The sequence below is a fragment of the Aquila chrysaetos genome, chromosome 5 (assembly GCF_900496995.4).
Source record: "Aquila chrysaetos chrysaetos chromosome 5, bAquChr1.4, whole genome shotgun sequence".
NCBI classification, from domain to species: Eukaryota; Metazoa; Chordata; class Aves; order Accipitriformes; family Accipitridae; genus Aquila; species Aquila chrysaetos.
The window spans coordinates 598411-615274 of NC_044008.1; the positions used below are offsets into that span (position 1 = coordinate 598411).

The 16864-nt window shown below is 70.6% G+C and overlaps 2 protein-coding genes across 3 annotated transcripts; both read left to right on the forward strand.

Moving 5' to 3' along the window:
- The first annotated feature begins 401 nt into the window (after nucleotides 1–401).
- On the forward strand, nucleotides 402–4830 carry CHKB (choline kinase beta). The gene is made up of 11 exons (XM_030015207.2): nucleotides 402–583; nucleotides 1235–1343; nucleotides 1542–1655; nucleotides 1825–1958; nucleotides 2163–2267; nucleotides 2624–2682; nucleotides 2887–2974; nucleotides 3073–3181; nucleotides 3295–3401; nucleotides 3594–3675; nucleotides 3847–4830. Exons 1-11 carry the CDS (start codon nucleotides 444–446, stop codon nucleotides 3901–3903), a joined length of 1104 nt encoding a protein of 367 aa, XP_029871067.1. The 5' UTR covers nucleotides 402–443; the 3' UTR covers nucleotides 3904–4830.
- Nucleotides 4831–6243: 1413 nt separating this feature from the next.
- Nucleotides 6244–15456, forward strand: CPT1B (carnitine palmitoyltransferase 1B). Of its 2 annotated transcripts, none has more exons than XM_030015205.2 (19): nucleotides 6244–6377; nucleotides 8569–8728; nucleotides 8853–8951; nucleotides 9408–9579; nucleotides 10112–10213; nucleotides 10304–10441; nucleotides 10715–10792; nucleotides 10885–10992; nucleotides 11195–11279; nucleotides 11412–11607; nucleotides 11838–12023; nucleotides 12107–12212; nucleotides 12643–12759; nucleotides 13007–13171; nucleotides 13261–13395; nucleotides 13904–14056; nucleotides 14322–14435; nucleotides 14687–14779; nucleotides 15191–15456. In XM_030015205.2, exons 1-19 carry the CDS (start codon nucleotides 6263–6265, stop codon nucleotides 15278–15280), a joined length of 2412 nt encoding a protein of 803 aa, XP_029871065.1. In that variant the 5' UTR covers nucleotides 6244–6262; the 3' UTR covers nucleotides 15281–15456. The 2 variants fall into 2 exon arrangements, with proteins under 2 accessions (XP_029871065.1, XP_029871066.1); XM_030015206.1 differs by having other exon boundaries at nucleotides 6271–6377; nucleotides 8812–8951.
- Nucleotides 15457–16864: the final 1408 nt, after the last annotated feature.

The window sequence follows — 16864 nt, forward strand, 5'->3', positions numbered from 1 at the left end:
GCCCGGCCCCACAGGCCGCCCCTCCCCATAAGCCCGACCACCCCCGCCTGCTACCCGGCAACCACCACCCCCCCCCCCCCCCTCCACCCGACCCCCGCCCTCACCGGCCCGCGGCGGAGCTTGAGGCGGCCCCGCGGGACGCGGAAGAAGGTGTCGGCCTGCAACATCCCTCGGGCCCGGCCCGCTCCTCCGAGCCGCTCCGCCGCGGCCCGCGCCGCCTCCAGCGCCCGCAGACGCGCCTTCACCTCCACGTTCCGCGGCATCCTCCACGTTCCGCGGCATCCCCCGCGCCTATTGGCCGCCGCTTCCCTTCCCTCCCGCCCACGCCGTCGCAGGGCGCGCTTTCCTATTGGGCGGAGGTACGCCCCGCCCCGCCCCGCTGGGCCGCGACGGGCGGCGGCAGCCGCCCGTCGCGGCCCAGCGGGACGGGGCGGGGCGCGGCCATGGCGGCGGCGGGGCAGGGGAGCGGGCCCGGGGCCGTGCCCGCCGCCACCCGCCTGCAGGCTTATGCTTGGTGCCGGGAGTTCCTCGCCGGTTCTTGGAAGCTCATCGGGCCCGAGGAATTCGGCATCGGGCCCGTCAGGTACGAGGCGCAACCGGGGAACGCAACCGGGAGAGGCCCGGCCGGTTTTCCGGGGGCCTCGCCTCGGATCGCTTCTCCGCCACCATGGTCGCCCAGCCCGTCGTCCTCCCCCGCGCTAAACCGGTGCTCCTTTTGCCCTCCGGTGGCCCGGTTCCCCTGTGGGATGCCCTAGTCTCTCCCCAAATCGTGTCCCCTCCCGGCGCTCCTGTTACCCCCCCCGACCGGTAACCCAGTCCCCCACACACACACACACACACCAGTGTCCCCCAGTTGCCCACCCCCCGGCCGGTGGTCCTGTCTCCTGCCAGGTGCCCCAGTTGTCTCCCCCCACCCCAGTACCCCAGTCCTACCCCCGGTCCACCCCCCCAGGTGCCCCTTAGCCTTTTCCCAGTTGTCTCCCCCCACCCCAGTACCCCAGTCCTACCCCCGGTCCATTCCCCCCCAGGTGCCCCTTAGCCTTCTCCCAGTTGTCTCCCCCCACCCCAGTACCCCAGTCCTACCCCCGGTCCATTCCCCTCCAGGTGCCCCTTAGCCTTCTCCCAGTTGTGTCCCCACCCTGGGTGCCCCAATTGCCCCCACAGCATGCCCAAGCCCCCCCACCCACCCACCCAGTGGCACCCCCTCAGCCCCCTGACCAGCCTGTGCCCGCAGCGGGGGGCTCAGCAACCTGCTGTTCAAGTGCGCGCTGCCGGAGCACATCCTCAGTGTGGGGGACGAGCCCCGGCAGGTGCTGCTGCGCGTCTATGGGGCCATCCTGCAGGTGAGTGCCGGCAGCACCGGACCCCCAGACCGGCAGCCACCCCCCCCCCCCCCCCCCCCCTGAGCGGCAGCCCCTGGACAGCTGCGGGGCTCAGGGCTCTGCCAGCTTCTTCCTCCCAGCCTGGGCCTGGCAGCTGCCCCACGTCTCTGCGGGGCTGCCGGGGTGGGGGCCACCAGGACTCACTGCCTGTGTCCGCAGGGTGTGGACTCGCTGGTGCTGGAGAGCGTGATGTTCGCCATCCTGGCCGAGCGGGCGCTGGGGCCACGGCTCTACGGGGTCTTTCCCCAGGGGCGGCTGGAGCAGTACATTCCGGTACAGGATAGACTCCCCCCCGCCTCCGCTACCCCATCCTGCTGGAGCCTCCTTGCTCCGGTCAGCCGCCGTGGGAAAAGACGCCCCACGGGGCTTCTCGTGCCGCTGAGGGCAGAGCCGGCTCCACCAGGGCGGGCAGGCCGCTCACATCGCTGCTGTGTCCCCCCAGAGCCGGCGCCTACGGACCGAGGACCTGCAGGACCCCGACATCTCCAAGGAGATCGCGGTGAAGATGTCCCGGTTCCATGGCATGGTGATGCCCTTCAACAAGGAGCCCAAGTGGCTGTTTGGGACCATGGAGTGGTGAGGGCAGCTGCGGTCCTGCACAGGCGTGGGCTCCCAGGTCACCTCAGCCCCTGAAATCCCATGGGGTCTGGGACACAGGGAGGTTTCCCGTGGGAAGAGGGTGCCGAACGGCTCCTCAGCGGCCCTGTCTCTGTGCCAGGCTGAGGAGAGAGGGGATTTTGGGGCGTCCATCCCACTGCAGTGCTGTCTCTTGTGCTCCAGGTATCTGAAGCAGATTTCGGAGCTCACCTTCCCCAAGGAAGAGCAGCTGAAGAAGTTCAACCACCTCAAGACCTATAACCTGCAGGAAGAGATGAAGAGCCTCAGGTGAAGCTCACCTGCCCACTGGCACGGCACAGCGTAGGGGCTGACCCTGTTTCCTTGCCAGCCTCCTCACGGGGAGTCTGGGGGGACTTGGCTTCTCCAGAAACTGGTCTCTTCTGTCCTATGTCCTCAGAGGGTGCCCTCCACTCAAGGGCCCTGTGCGGGCCCTGGGGGACGGCTCTCGGAGGGGTCCCTGCGTCCCCAGGGCAGGGTTCCTGCCAGGTTCCTCGCACTCTGGATCCCAGCTGTGTCCGTAGCTCTGTCTGCCCGTGTTGCGGTGGCAGCGGTGGTCCCTGTGGCTGGCGGGCGAGGGCCAGCAGGTCCTGCCCCTGCTGAGGCATCTCTCCCCTGAACTGCAGGGAGCTGCTGGAGTCCACCCCCTCGCCGGTGGTCTTCTGCCACAACGACGTCCAGGAGGGTGAGTGCAGCAGATGGGCAGCTGCTTCCCCTCGCGAAGGCCTGGTCCTGCAGCTGGTCTCTCTCCCTGGCTTGCCCAGCCGGAGCCTGCCCGCCCCTGGGCACCGACTCGGCCTCCTGCCCCTGCCTGCAGCTGCCCCCCGGCTCTGGCAGAGGTGGTGGGTCTCCCCCTTTCCCCCCCTGAGCCAGCCCTGTCTCTGCGCAGGGAACATCCTGCTGCTGGCTGGACACGAGGCTTCCTCCTCCGACAAGCTCATGCTCATTGACTTCGAGTACAGCAGCTACAACTACCGGTGGGGCTGGGGGCTGGGGGGGGGGCTGGACCGAGCCCCACACTGGGCTCTGGTCTCCTGCTTGCGAGAGACCTCTGCTCACCCTCCCATTTCTCCAGGGGCTTCGACATCGGCAACCACTTCTGCGAATGGGTTTACAACTACACCCACGATTCCTGGCCCTTCTTCAAGGCTTCCCCGGAGAACTACCCCAGCCGGCAGCAGCAGGTAGAGCTGCCCTGTCCCTTGGCAGCGGGTGCTCCTGGCGGGGGTGTGCCAGACCTGGCGGTGCCAGGGCAGTGCCGGCAGCAGCGTCCCAGCCTGCTCTGTCCCTCTTCCAGCTGCATTTCATCCGGCATTACCTCTCAGAGGACTCGGGGCGACGCGGGGACACCACACACGAGGAGCAGGCCCGCATCGAGGAGGAGATGCTCACGGAGATCAATCGGTGAGGGGCACGCCGGTGTGGAGGGGAGTCCCTGTGGCCACGGGGGCTGTCCTGGGGGCATGTCCCCAGGTCCTCCGCTGGACAGAGAGGGCAGCACCCCCAAAACAGTCATCGTCCCCCTCCCTCCTGCTCGCCATTGGTGTGGAGCAGGGACGAGGGGGCCTGGCGGGGCTGACAGCTGCTCCCCATCAGGTTCACTTTGGCCTCCCACTTCTTCTGGGGCCTGTGGTCCATTGTGCAGGCGAAGATCTCCACCATCGAGTTCGGGTACCTGGTGAGTGCTGCCCCTGGGTGCTGGCAGGGCCGTGGATGGGGCCCTGCCTTGCGCAGGGCTTGCCCTGGGGATCCCTTGCACGTCACCCCTCCTCTGACAGAGGGTGTCGGGGCAGGGGGCCGGGGCTGTCAGGGGGCACAGGCCATCCCTGACTGCCCTTTCCCGCCCCAGGACTATGCACAGAGCCGCTTCGAGGCCTACTTCCAGCACAAGGCGCAGTGCTCCTGAGAGCGGCCGCCCCAGCCCTGCCTGCGCCCACCTCGACTCCACAGCCTCCCCCTGCCCACCCCGGCAGCGCCCGTGCCACGGGGCAGGCCAGGGACGAGGTGTCCCCTCCCCGGTGGGCCACCCCCCATGCTGTGAGGGGGGCTGCCCCCTGGCCTGGGTTGCCTGGATGGGTGCTGTAACGGTTTGGGGGGCTGGTGCCCACCCTGCTCCTCAGGGCTATGCAGGAGAGCAGGGAGAGAGGTGGGTCTGCCCAGGCGCGTGCCCCCTGGAAAAGGGGACGTCCTGCTTGGAGAGGTGGCATGTCGGCCGTGGGGCTGTGTCTTTGCTACTGTTCCTGTAGATATGGCCGCTGGGGGGGGGGGGGGGGGCAGTTGCCCTGTCCCCGCCTGCCCCTGCGGTGCTGTCTGTGGCTGCCCCCTCGCTGCCTCTGGCACAGCCCCTCTGTGGTGGCACGTCCCTTGCCTCTGCGCTGCTGGCACTGAGCGGGGCTTGAGCTGCGGGTCCCAGCTGGTGGGATCCCCCTGCCCCAGCCGGCAGCGGGGTGGGGGCTGGTGCAGCCCAGACCAGGGTGGGGGACGGTGGGTGCCTCGGCTGTCCTGACTGCCCCTTGCACGGTCCTGCCTGGAGCTGTGGTCCTGCCTGCTGAGAGGGGTCCAGGCAGGGATGCTGAGGGGTCCCAGGGTGCTGCTGGGGGCAGAGGGGTGTGGGGGACCTACCCTTGTATCTCATTCCCCCCCCAGACACCTCCCCAGACCTCTGGGGCCAGGGCAGCACCTGTGAGCTGCTCCGCCAGCCCCTGTGCCCCGGCCTGGCTTCCCTGCGGCTCTTGGCTGCTCGGCCGGGGCTGGGGGCTGCTCCTTCCCTCCCCTCCCGACAGCAGAATGTAAACTCTCCTCAGACCAATAAACGCTGCGGTGGTGCACGGTGCCTGCTTGCTCTCCTTGGCCCCGCGGCCACCATCTTCTCCTTGCTCGCCCAGGGCTTGCCGCAGCCCCTGCCCCGGCGTGCTACGGGCCGTCCCAGGCTGTGCTGGGCTGTCGTGGCAGGTGGGGGGGGGCTGCCCCACAGCAGCATGCGCTGACCCTCTCCCCAGATGCTGCCCCGTCTCCTCCCGCCTGCACTGCTCCAGGGCCTTTGGTTCTTCGAGGTGGGTTTCTGGGTGATGTCGGGTGCTATTTTGGCCCCCCTGCAGCCCCACCAGGGAGGAGCGATGCTCTGTGGGTGCTTGGAGGGGAGCAGGCAAGCGTGGGCTTCCCCCAGGGCCAGGGTGGCAAGTGGCTCACATCCACCCCCTGCTCCAGGTCACCCCAGGACCTTCCCCAACACATGGTGCAGTCGGCAGAGCCACGGGGCCGTGAGCTGACCGGGGCTCACCAGGCCTGGCCAAATGTGCTCAGCCCTGGCTCTTGGGTGCCCATGGCTGCCCAGCCCTGTTGGGGGGTCGCAGGCAGCACGGGAGCAGGGGGGAGCCGGGCTCACCCCGGACCTCAGCCCCACACCCCCGGTGCAGCCCCGGCCCCTCACCAGCCCCGGGGCTTTGGACACTGGCCCTGACCCAGTCCGTGGGTGCTGCTGCCGGGGGGGGGTCTCAGCTTGCTCCTGGCTGGGCCTGGCAGCAGGTCACGGCTCTGCCCGTCCACACCGACGAGCGGAGCTTCGGCACCGTGCAGCACCTCAATCGCGCCTTCCCCGTCGGCAGCTCCGGGGAGTGGGGGGGCTTGTGGCTTCGCCTTCTCGGTGGCTACCTGCCCACGGCCGCCTGCCTGTGGCCGCTTTCCCCTACCCACCGAGCTGCCCACCGGCATGTGCGGAGCTGAGCATGGGGTGGCACGGGGTGGGGGGCTGCGTGGGGCTCGTCCCGCTCCCCTTTCACCCACATACCGGCTATTGATAGCCCCGTGGCCAGCAGGCAGCTCGGTGGGCCGGGGGGCTCCTTCCCCACCGGCCTCCCGGGCCCCTCTCCCAGAGCGGGGTGGGGGGCAGAGGCCGGGGGTCTCACCCCGGGGCTGCGCAGGGGCTGAGCCCCGGCCGGGGTGGGGCACCGGACACGCAGACACACGCGTGTGCCCCCGCCATCGCCCTTCGGGACGGGGTCCGGGCGGGGGGGGGGCGGTCCTCCTCGGCCCGCTCTGCTCCGCTGCCGTGGCGTGGCGGGATCCGGCCCCGTGGCCCCGTTATGGCCCTGCCCCGTCCACGGCCCCCCCCCCCCGGGACAGCCCCACGTTGCCCACGGAGCCGCGGTGGGGGACCGGCCCGGGGTGCGGGTCCCTACCCGGTGACGCCGGTCCGTGCCCGGAGGAGGAGCGGGGCCGCGGGCGGTGCGGGGGAGGAGCGGCGGCCGCCGCTGCCATTTCGGGCCATGGAGCGGGTCCCGCCCGCCGCCGGTGTCCGGTTACCGGTGCCGGGCCGCAGCGGGCGCAGGGAGCCGCCGCCGTCCCCGGGGCTGCCGCCCGCCGTCCGCGCCCCCCGAGAAGGTACCGGGCACCCGGGCGGGAGGACCCACGCGTGGGGTGCGGGGGGGGGGGAAGCCCCGCGGGGGCCGGGAGCCGCACGGAGCCGGGGGACCCCGCACCCGCCCCGCCCGCCGCCGGGCCCCACCCGTGTCCCCGTGGGGGAGCGTCCTCCAGACCCACCCCCCCCCCCCGCCCCACGGCTCCCCGCGCCGCTGCGGGTCCCGCCTGTGCCCCTCCCGGCCCCCGACTCCCCCCGGCCCCGCCGCGCAGCCCCGGGAGCGGGGCCCGAGGCCGCGGGGAGGGCTCCGCGGGCCGGGCGGCGGGTGCTGGCGGGGCCGCCCCTGCGGGGGGCTGCGGGGGGCTCCGCGCCCCGGCGGGCCCGGCCCGGCCCCCGGCGCCCCGGTGACCTTGCGGCGCTGGCTGCGGGGCAGGGGGGCCCGGCCCCACGGGGGCCTCGTCCCACCCGCGGGCGTGGGCCCTGCGGGCTCCCCGGGAGGGGGACTGCTGCCGTGCCAGGCAGCGCAGTGCCAGGCCGTGCCGTGCCACGCGGTGCCGTGCCGGGCGTGATTCTGTGCCGTGCCACGTCCTGGTGTGTCGTGGCGTGCTGTGCTGTGCGTGATTCCATGCAGTGCCACGTCCTGGTGCGCTATGCCGTGCCGTGCTGTGCCGTGCTGTGCATGATTCTGTGCAGAGCCATGCCCTGGTGCGCTGTGAAGTGCTGTCCAGTGCTGTGCCGTACCGTGTAGTGCCGTGCCATGCAGTGCCGTGCATGGTTCTATGCGGTGCCACATCCTGCTGTGCTGTGCCGTGCCATGCAGTGCCATGCTGTGCGTGATTCTATGCAGTGCCATGCCCTGGCACACTGTGCCGTGCTGTGCCATGCCTTGCACGATTCTATGCAGTGCCATGCCCTGGTGCGCTGTGCAATGCTGTGCCATACTGTGCAGTGCCGTGCCATGCAGTGCTGTGTATTATTCTATATAGTGCCGCACCCTGCTGCGCTGTGCCGCACCATGCAGTGCTCGGCCATGCAGTGCAGGGTGATTGCAAGCAACGGGGAGCGGTGCAGGGCAGCCCGCAGCCATGCTGTGCCGTGCTGTGCAGTGCAGTGCTGTGCAGTGCCATGCCATGCAGTGCTGTGCAGTGCAGGGTGATTGCCTGCAGTGGGGCACTGCAATGCACTAGCACAGGGTGATGCGGTTTAATGCAGTGCCGTGCGGGGCAGTGCAGCACAGGGCAGTGCCGTGCCATGCGGTGCAGTGTAACGTGGTGTGGTGCAGCACAGTGCCAAGCAATGCAATTCAGTGCAGCGTAACGCGCACCAGTGCGGTGCGGTGTAGCTGTGCGGTGCAGTGCAGTTCCGTGCAGCATGGTGTAGCCGTGTGGGGCAGCGGTAGCGGTGTGACTTGGCTCTTGCCGAGCTGCTGCCGTTTGCCTTCAGCCCAAGGACACCCATGCGAAAGGGCACCCCCCACACACCCGCACCAGCGGCTCCCCCCGCCCCAAGGCCTGGGCTCCAGCAACACCCACGGGCCCAGCAGCCCTTGGGCCGAGCCCCGGGCTGGCACCGGCTACGCCGACCCCAGAGAGTCCCCGGGGACCCTGCGGGAGCCCGTCTGTGCCCGCAGCTGGGTCCCTCCTCGCCCCACAGCTCCTGCTGGTGCCTCGGCCGGCAGCGTTCTTGGCGCAGCCGCGGCTGCCTGCGTGGGGACGGCGTGTGCCGCGTGCCGGCGCAGGGGCAGGTGCTGCCTCGTCCTCCGAAGGTTTCGCCGTGGGCAGGGGTCAGGCAGCTGCCCGCGAGCGGGGGTGTGTCCGCGCCGCCGTCCCCTCTCCCCGAGCGCTGGGGACGGTGCTGGGGCCGGCGGCGTCACTGACCCTTCCCTCAGTGGGCGCCCGGCCAGCGCCGCGTGACAGGGCCGCAGCACGCGCACCGGGCTGGCAGGATCCCACAGGATGCGGCCGTCCTGGCACCGCCGCCGGCACGCTGCCTCCGAGGCCGCTCTGGTGCCCGTGCACCGCACTGGCCCGCGCAGCGACGTGGCAGACCCCCGCTCCGGCTCGGGCAGGGGCACCCGCCACCCCCCCCGCCCCGTGGCTTTGCTCCCCAAGCCGTGGCGCTGGGGCCGGGCAGGGGTCCCCCCCGCCATCCCGGGCAGCACGTCCCTGGGGGTGACCGTCCCTGTGCTCAGCACCCCTGTGCCCCCCCCCGCAGGTGCCGGCAGACCCCCAGGATGGCGGAAGCTCACCAGGCCGTGGCCTTCCAGTTCACTGTCACCCCCGAGGGCTTGGACTTCCACCTCGGCCGCGAGGCCATCAAGCAGCTCTACCTCGCCGGCATCTCCTCCTGGAAGAAGCGCTTGGTCCGCGCCAAGGTGGGCCTGGCCGGGGACAGGCGGACGGTCGGACCCTCCCCGTCCCCACGGCCCCCGCCGCCCTGACCCCCCTGTGCCCACAGAACAGCTTCCTGACCGGCGTCTACCCCGCCTCCCCCTCCAGCTGGATGGTGGTCATGGTGGCCACCGCCGGCTCCTTCTACTGCCAGGTCGACCCCTCCCTGGGGATGATCGCCCGCATCCGCCACTGCCTGCCCAAGAGGTGAGCGTGAGCGGCTTGGCCCGGGGGACCACCCCCCCCCAACCCATGGGCATGGCCCCACCAGCCACATCCCCCGGGGAGACCGCCTCCCATGTCCCAAGCCATGGGCAGAGTCCCACCTGCCATGCCCCTTGGTGGGGACCACCCCACGCATCCCCAACTCCATGGGGACGGCCCCACCCACCATGTCTCCCAGGGGCACCCACCCCGCATGTCCCCCAACCCCCCAGCATGACCATGGGGGCCTGCAGCAATCCCCCGGGGGGTCCCCACCCCACACATCCTTATCCCACTGGCACAGCCCCACTTGGAGGCCTCCCCCCGGGGGGTCCCACTACATGTCCCCCAGCGCCACGGACATGGCCCTGCATGGGGATGTCCCCTGGGGGGGGGGTCACACCCTTCATGTCCCCCCAGCCTGTCACATTCCCCCCCTCACCCCGTCTGCTCCCACAGCCGCCTCCTGACCTACGAGAGCCGGACAATGGTGAGCACCGTGCTCTTCTCCACCGGCGTCTGGCTCTCTGCCGTCCTGCTCTTCCGGCAGGCGCTGAAGCTGCTCCTCTCCTACCACGGCTGGATGTTTGAACCCCACGGCAAGATGAGCCGCAGCACCAGGATCTGGGTGGTGAGCGGCGCCCGCAGCCAGCACCAGCACCAGCTCTGGCACCGGCACTGGCCCGGCAGGGCAAGTGGTGCCGAGTAGGGTGCTGCCAGCGTGGGTGCAGGAGGATGCTGCGGCACGGGGTGCAGAGTGTCTGCTTGTGCATGCGTGTGTGCATGTGCAGCAGTGGGTGCCGGGGCGCTGGCGGGGGCTGCGAAGCTGCTGATGGTGGGGATGAGCTGAGCCCGCTCCGTGGCACGTGGACGGTGGGTCCCGGTGGCCCAGTGGGGCCGGGCAGCGAGGGCAGGAGCTGCCCTGAGTTGCTTTGCCCCAGGTGGGCACAGGCAGGAGCAGCTGCCTAGAGCCGGGGTGTCAGGTACAACGAGCAGGGCTGGGACCCGGCTGTGGTGCAGGGTTGGGACCTGGCTTGTGGTGCAGCAGGCGCATGCAAGACTGACGGTGCCGGCAGCAGGAGCTGGTGCGCGGGTGATGCATGGCCACACCGCGGTCCTGCAGCTCTGCCCCATCCCCTCCATCCTCTCCACGTGCCCGGCAGGCGCTGATGAAGGTGCTGTCTATCCGCAAGCCCCTGCTCTACAGCTTCCAGACCTCTCTGCCCAAGCTCCCTGTGCCTCCCGTGGAGGCCACCATCACCCGGGTAAGGGGCTGGGATGGGACAGGGGATGGGGGGTGTCCATCTGCGGTGGGAGGGAGATGGGGGGGGTAACACTGAGCCCCCTCCCCACAGTACCTGGAGTCGGTGCGCCCACTCATGGATGACGACAAGTACAGCAAGATGGAGGCTTTGGCCAAGGAGTTCAAGGAGAAGACAGCTCCACGGCTGCAGAAGTACCTGATCCTTAAGTCCTGGTGGACAACCAACTATGTGAGTACCCTGGGCTTCGCCGGTGCTGGGGGGGGACACACGCTACTGCCGCATCCCCCCCCGACGGCTGTATGGCCATTGCGGGGGGACGCAGCGGTGGTGTCCCCCCCCAGCATCAGGGATGGTGACCCCAACCCACGCCCACGGTCCTGCTGTCCCCTCATGATCATGGGAAGGGGGGACTTGGGCCCTCCTGGGTGCCCCAGCTGGGTCATTAGGGGCAGGGGGTCCTGCACCCCATCCTTGTCCCTGTCCCCATCCTCGTCCCTGCAGGTGAGCGACTGGTGGGAGCAGTACATCTACCTGCACGGCCGCAGCCCACTCATGGTCAACAGCAACTACTATGCCATGGTAAGGAGCTGGGGGGCGTGATCGCCGGCATGACCGAAACTCCCACCGGGTGCCCCCCGGCATCGTCACCAAGCCCCGTCCCTTGTCCCCAGGATTTCCTCTACGTGACCCCCAGCCACATCCAGGCTGCCCGGGCAGGTAACGTGGTACACGCCGTCCTGCTGTACCGCCGCAAGCTGGACCGTGGGGAGATCCCCCCTGTGAGCACCTGGGGGGCTTGGGGAGAACAGGGGGGGCAGGGGAGGCTGTGGGGCAGGGGTAGGGCCTGGGGCAAGTCACCGTGGGGCTGGCACAGGGCTGCAGCGGGGCTAGGGGGCTCAGGGGGGCCAGGGTTGGGGGGTGCAGGGGACGGAGGTGGGGGCACGGGTGCCCTGGCCCCCCCCTCACTACTGCCCCGCACAGGTGATGGCGCTGGGCATCGTGCCCATGTGCTCCTACCAGTCGGAACGGATGTTCAACACCACCCGCATCCCCGGCAAGGAGACGGGTACGGGGGGACGGGGGGCACCCCATCCCCCAGCGGGGCTCAGCCCCCATCCCCTGCGCAGGGTCTGTCCCGGGTGGGGTCCCGGGGCCGTGGGGGGGGGGCCGTGACACCCGTGTCCATCCCCCCCCCCAGACACACTGCTGCACCTGGTGGACAGCAAGCACCTGGCCGTCTACCACAAGGGCCGCTTCTACAAGGTCTGGCTGTACTACGGGGGGCAGCTGCTGCAGCCCCGGGACCTGGAGCTGCAGTTCCAGCGCATCCTGGACGACCCCTCGCCCCCCCAGCCCGGCGAGGAGCGGCTGGCGGCACTCACCGCCGGCGAGAGGTGCCGGCGTCCCCGCGGGTCCCCATGCTCTGGGCACGCCATGGATGCCGTGCACGCTGCCCGAGGTGGCGGGAGCAGGCGCAGGGGGATGGAGGGGATGCTCTGGGATGGGGACCCTTGGGCCACCCATGGGCGGGGGCTGCGGTGTGGGTCGGGACAGTGGGCTCGGCAGGACGGCGGTGGATCTGGGCATCGCCAGCCCCCGGCCCTCACGCTGGCGGTGCCGGCAGGGTGCCGTGGGCCGAGGCTCGAGCCCGGTTCTTCAGCCACGGGAAGAACAAGGTGTCGCTGGACGCCATCGAGCGGGCAGCCTTCTTCCTGACGCTGGACGAGGAGGAGCATGGCTACAGCTCGGGCCGGGAGGGCTGCATGGACGCCTACGCCAAGTCCCTGCTGCACGGCCAGTGCTATGACCGGTGGGCAACCCCCCAGCCCCCCCCCACCCCAGCCACCCCCCACCCCCCGGCACCCACCCTGCCCTCACCCCCCCTCCCCGCAGCTGGTTCGACAAGTCCTTCACCCTGGTGGTCTACAAGAACGGGAAGCTGGGGGCCAACGCCGAGCACTCCTGGGCCGATGCGCCCATCATCGGGCACCTCTGGGAGGTAACGGGGGCGTGGTGGGAGCACCCCCAGACTGGGCACCCTGTTGGGCACCTTCCTTGCGCACCCTGGGGCTAGGGACCCCCATTGTACACCCCCAATTGGGCACCCCCCCAGTTGGGCATCCCTATGGGGCACCCCGGGGCTGGGGACCCCCATTTAGGCAACCCCCAAAGGTTGGCACCCCCAGGCTGGGTACCCCCAGTTGGGCACCCCCAGGCTGGGGACCCCTCTCCTGGGGGCAGGGGGACGTCGGAGGGGGCTGCCCTGGGGGGAGCCCTGGGGCAGCCTGGGGTGAGTGGGGCTGCGGTGGGGGGGGGGGGGCATGGGGCCACGCTAGGGCAAGTGGGGCAGCCAGGGGGGTGGACTGGGGGTGGATGGGGTAACGCTGGGGAGGCTGGTGCCCCGCATTCAGGGGCATCTCTCCCCCCAGTTCATGCTGGCGACAGACAAATTCCAGCTGGGCTACACCGAGGGGGGGCACTGCCTGGGGGAGCCCAAAACCCTGCTCGCCCCCCCCCAGCGGCTCCAGTGGGACATCCCCCAGGAGGTGGGTCTCACCCCCCACCCTGGCCCTGCAGGCAGGCTCTCGGGGTCCCCCTCCACTCCGCGGCACTGGGGTGGGCTCTCTGCACCCCAGCCACCCCAGTGCCCCATGGCACCGGTGCACCAGTGCCCCTGGCTGTGCCCAGGGCTGGGGCTGAGCCGTTGGCGTTCCCCGGCCCCGGGTGACGGGGCGGGGGGGTCCGGGGTCCGGTGCCGTGCACCCCATCCTCCACGGCTGCGCCTCTCCGCAGTGCTGTGCCGCCATCGAGAGCTCGTACCGCCTGGCCAAGGCGCTGGCTGACGACGTGGACTTCTGCTGCTTCCAGTTCTCCGACTTCGGGAAGGGGCTGATCAAGAAGTGCCGGACCAGCCCCGACGCCTTCATCCAGATCTCTCTGCAGCTCGCCCACTTCCGCGTGAGCTGCCCCGGGTGGGACGGGACGGGGACGGGGACGGGGACGGGGACGGGGACAGCATTCCCTGGTCTGACCTGGCCTCTCCGCAGGACAAGGGCTGCTTCTGCCTCACCTACGAGGCCTCCATGACACGGCTCTTCCGCGAGGGCCGGACAGAGACGGTGAGATCCTGCACCGCCGAGTCCACCGCCTTCGTGCGCAGCATGGCGGACACCCGGCAGACCGTGAGCAATGCGCAAGGGTCCGGGTCTACAGCCCCCCAAGCCCTCCAGACCTCCTCTCCGAGCCTTCGGCTCCATCCTGCTGTCCCCAGCCGGGTTGGGGCTGTCGCTCCACAGCCAGCACCTCCCCTCGCTCGGCTGGTCCCATCCCTTGGGGAGGTCCCCATCTCTCATAGAGGTCCCTGTCACTGGGGGGGGGGTCCCCATGCCTCACAGTGGTCATCATCCCTTGGGGAGGTCCCCATCTCTGGCAGATGTTCCTATTCCTGGGGAACGACCCTGTCCCTGGAGAAAGTGCCCATCTCTGGAGGAGGTCCCTGTCCCTGTGGAGGTCCCCATCCCTTGGGGACATCCATTTCCCTGGGGAGGTTCCCATCCCTCGAGACCATCTCCCCCAGAGCTGCGCAGCCGCTCCTGGCCAGGACCGGGAGCGCTCGCCCCACGCGGAGCACCCGGGGCGGCTGGATTGGGGGTGACAGGACCCTGACCCTGAGCCCAACTCTCCCCGCAGCGAGCAGAGCGCCAGCGGCTCTTCAAGCTGGCGGCCGAAAAGCACCAGCACATGTACCGCCTGGCCATGACCGGGGCCGGCATCGACCGGCACCTCTTCTGCCTCTACGTCGTGTCCCGCTACCTGGGGGTGCAGTCCCCCTTCCTGGCCCAGGTGAGCCCGGGCGGGCGCGGGGGCACGCGCAGCGCAGCGCCGCGCCGTGACAGCAACACGCATGGCACACGGGACACCGCATGGGCACGCGGGGGAGAAAAACTGCTACCCGTACATGTGTCACCAGCGCATGCGTGTGCAAGGGCTGCAGGCACTGCATCCGGCCCGGGCGCGTGTGTCCAGCCGCCATCACCGGCGTGTCGCCGGGGCGCAGCGGGGCGCAGCGGGGCGCTCAGCCGGCGGCACTGACGCCCGGTGCGGGCAGGTGCTGTCGGAGCCCTGGCGCCTCTCCACCAGCCAGACGCCGCAGCAGCAGCTGAAGATGTTCGACCTGAACAAATACCCTGACCACGTCTCCACCGGCGGCGGCTTCGGCCCCGTGAGCATCCTCTGGGGGAGCAGGGGGGGGGGCCCTGGGGGGTCAGCAGGGCTGGGGGGGGAGCCAGGAGGGTGGGGGTGTGCAAGGGGGAAGGCAGGTGGGTGCGCAAGGGCAGGAGCGTGTGTCTGTAGCACATACCCCCCCCCCACGGCTCTGGGGCAGGCACGTGCCCCACAGTGGGTGCCCCCTGCCCCACAGCCGAGGTGGGTGCCCCCAGGGGTGCCATGGCCCCGCTCATCCCCCCACCACAGGTGGCAGATGACGGCTACGGCGTCTCCTACATCATTGCCGGTGAGAACCTCATCACCTTCCACATCTCCAGCAAGTTCTCCAGCAATGAGACGGTGAGAGCCCCGGGGCGGAGAGGCTGGGGGGGGGGATCCCCTGAGCAGGGGGTGCAGGGGCTGGGGGCTCCCCAGGCGGGGAAGGGCAGGGCAGGCAGCGGTGCCTCTCCTGGTGCTGCAGTTGCCATCCATGCTGTAGGGTCTCCTGTGGGGTCCCCAGGGGTCTGGGGCAGCCCCTGACCCTGACCCTGCTGCATCCCAGCCCCTCTCCTTTGGGACCCTCACCCTGCTGCATCCCAGCACCCTCCTGTGGGACCCCCCCCCCCCCCCCTGCTCGAGGCTTGTGGTGCTGCCTGTGCAGGACCTGCTGGGGGTCCCAGGGCGCAAGGGGTGCCCCAGGGGCAGGGGGGGGCCGTGTCCCGCTCTCGGGGGGGCCGGGGAGTCAGTGGGATCACGGGTGCTGCCCCACAGGACTCGAAGCGCTTTGGGAGGAACATCCGGCAGGCCATGCTGGACATCGCTGAGCTCTTCGACAAGCCGGCCGAGAAGGCGAGGAAGTGAGGGGGGAGCGGGCTCAGGCCTCAGCCCGAGCGGGGGGGGACGCAGAGCCGGGGCTGGCGGGGGCCGCTCCGAGCTCCAGCACTGGGTGAGGGGGGGGCACAGCGAGGGCGTTGCTGCTCTGTACATGCTTCCAATAAAGGCTGTTGGTGTGAGCCCCTGCCCAGCTCCGCACCCGCCATCGGGCTGGGGTCCCCCGCGTCGCGTCGGGCAGGCGCACCCCACGCTGGGGTTCCCTGCGCCCACCGTTGTCCCCATGGGGGTCCCGGCAGCCCCCCCTGCAGCCGATGGGCACCGGCCAGCGGGCACGGGCGGCGGGTGCGTCAGCGGCTCCTCGGGCAGTGGATGAAAGGCACCGTGGGGCGGCGAGCGGTGAGCCGTGCCCGCCGGCGAGCTGTGCCCGCCGGTGAGCCGTGCCCGCCGGCCACCTGCGTAGCGGTGACGGGGAGTGTGCAGCGGGGCACGGCGGCAGGGACGCGCGCTGCGCAGAGCCCCTCGGCCGTGTCCAGCACACGGCGGGACGCCTCGCCCCATGCGGTGCCCGAGGGTTGGAGGCGGCCGGCACCGTCCTCCCACCGGCTGCCCGCACCCGGAGACCTCGCAGAGCTCAGGGGGGGCCAGCCGGCCCAGAGCTGCGTGGCAGGCGAGGGGCCAGGCAGGCCTGGCACAGGGCTTGGAGCCCCCCCCACTATGGGCACCTCCTCGTCCTGGGATGCTCTGGCTCTGGGATGCAGGCTGAGACCCCACTTGGCACCCACACCCTGCCTTACCCCCCCCCCTTTTCTGCACCCCTGCCCGCTTCCCCTCCTGCGCTGCCAGAACTGCCCGATGTCCCCGCGCAGAGGGACACAGTGAGGAGGTGACAGGGAGGGGGCACCGCAGTGACATCCCCAGAGCTGGCATGGGTGCTGTGCCCACCATGGGCTGCTGAGCTGGGGTCCCTCCTGTGGGCGGGCGCAGGGGCCACCATCACCCTCACCCCCAAGGAGGGGTTGTGACGCCCGGCCGTGCACCCCAACTCAGCCAAGGGTGGTCTGAGCATCGACCAGACGTGGGGACAGAGGGCGGGAGCTGCCATCTGCCCACACTGGTGCAAATCTCCTCATGTGAGCCCCTGCCAGCCCTTGCCCTGGGCCACATCCTGCACCCCGACCCCACATTGGGGCTGCACCCCAACCCCACATTGGGGCTGCACCCTGCCACCCACATTGGGGCTGCATCCTGCACCTGCGCCCCACAGCCCAGCTCAGCCCCATGGCCAGGGGTCTCGGAGTTGGGACCTGGAGCCTCCTAAGTGCGGTGGGGACCCCGGAGGCCACAGGCGGGTGCCTCTGCCAGGTGGCTGTGCCGGATCCCCAGGGGGGAGCAGGAGCTGCCGGTGCGTGTCTGGAGCCACGATGCATGTCTGTCGGGAGCCACGGCTGGAGCCGCGCCGGGAGCCGCTGGTCCCTGCTCCCTTATCTGATCCCAGGCTGCGGGCAGCAAGCCCAGCCCTGGCCCCGGTCCTCTCCCCAACACTGCAACAGGGTGCTCCCTCCCGGCACCCCCTGTCTCCCCACGGGTCCCTCCCCATCACCCCGCTCCCCC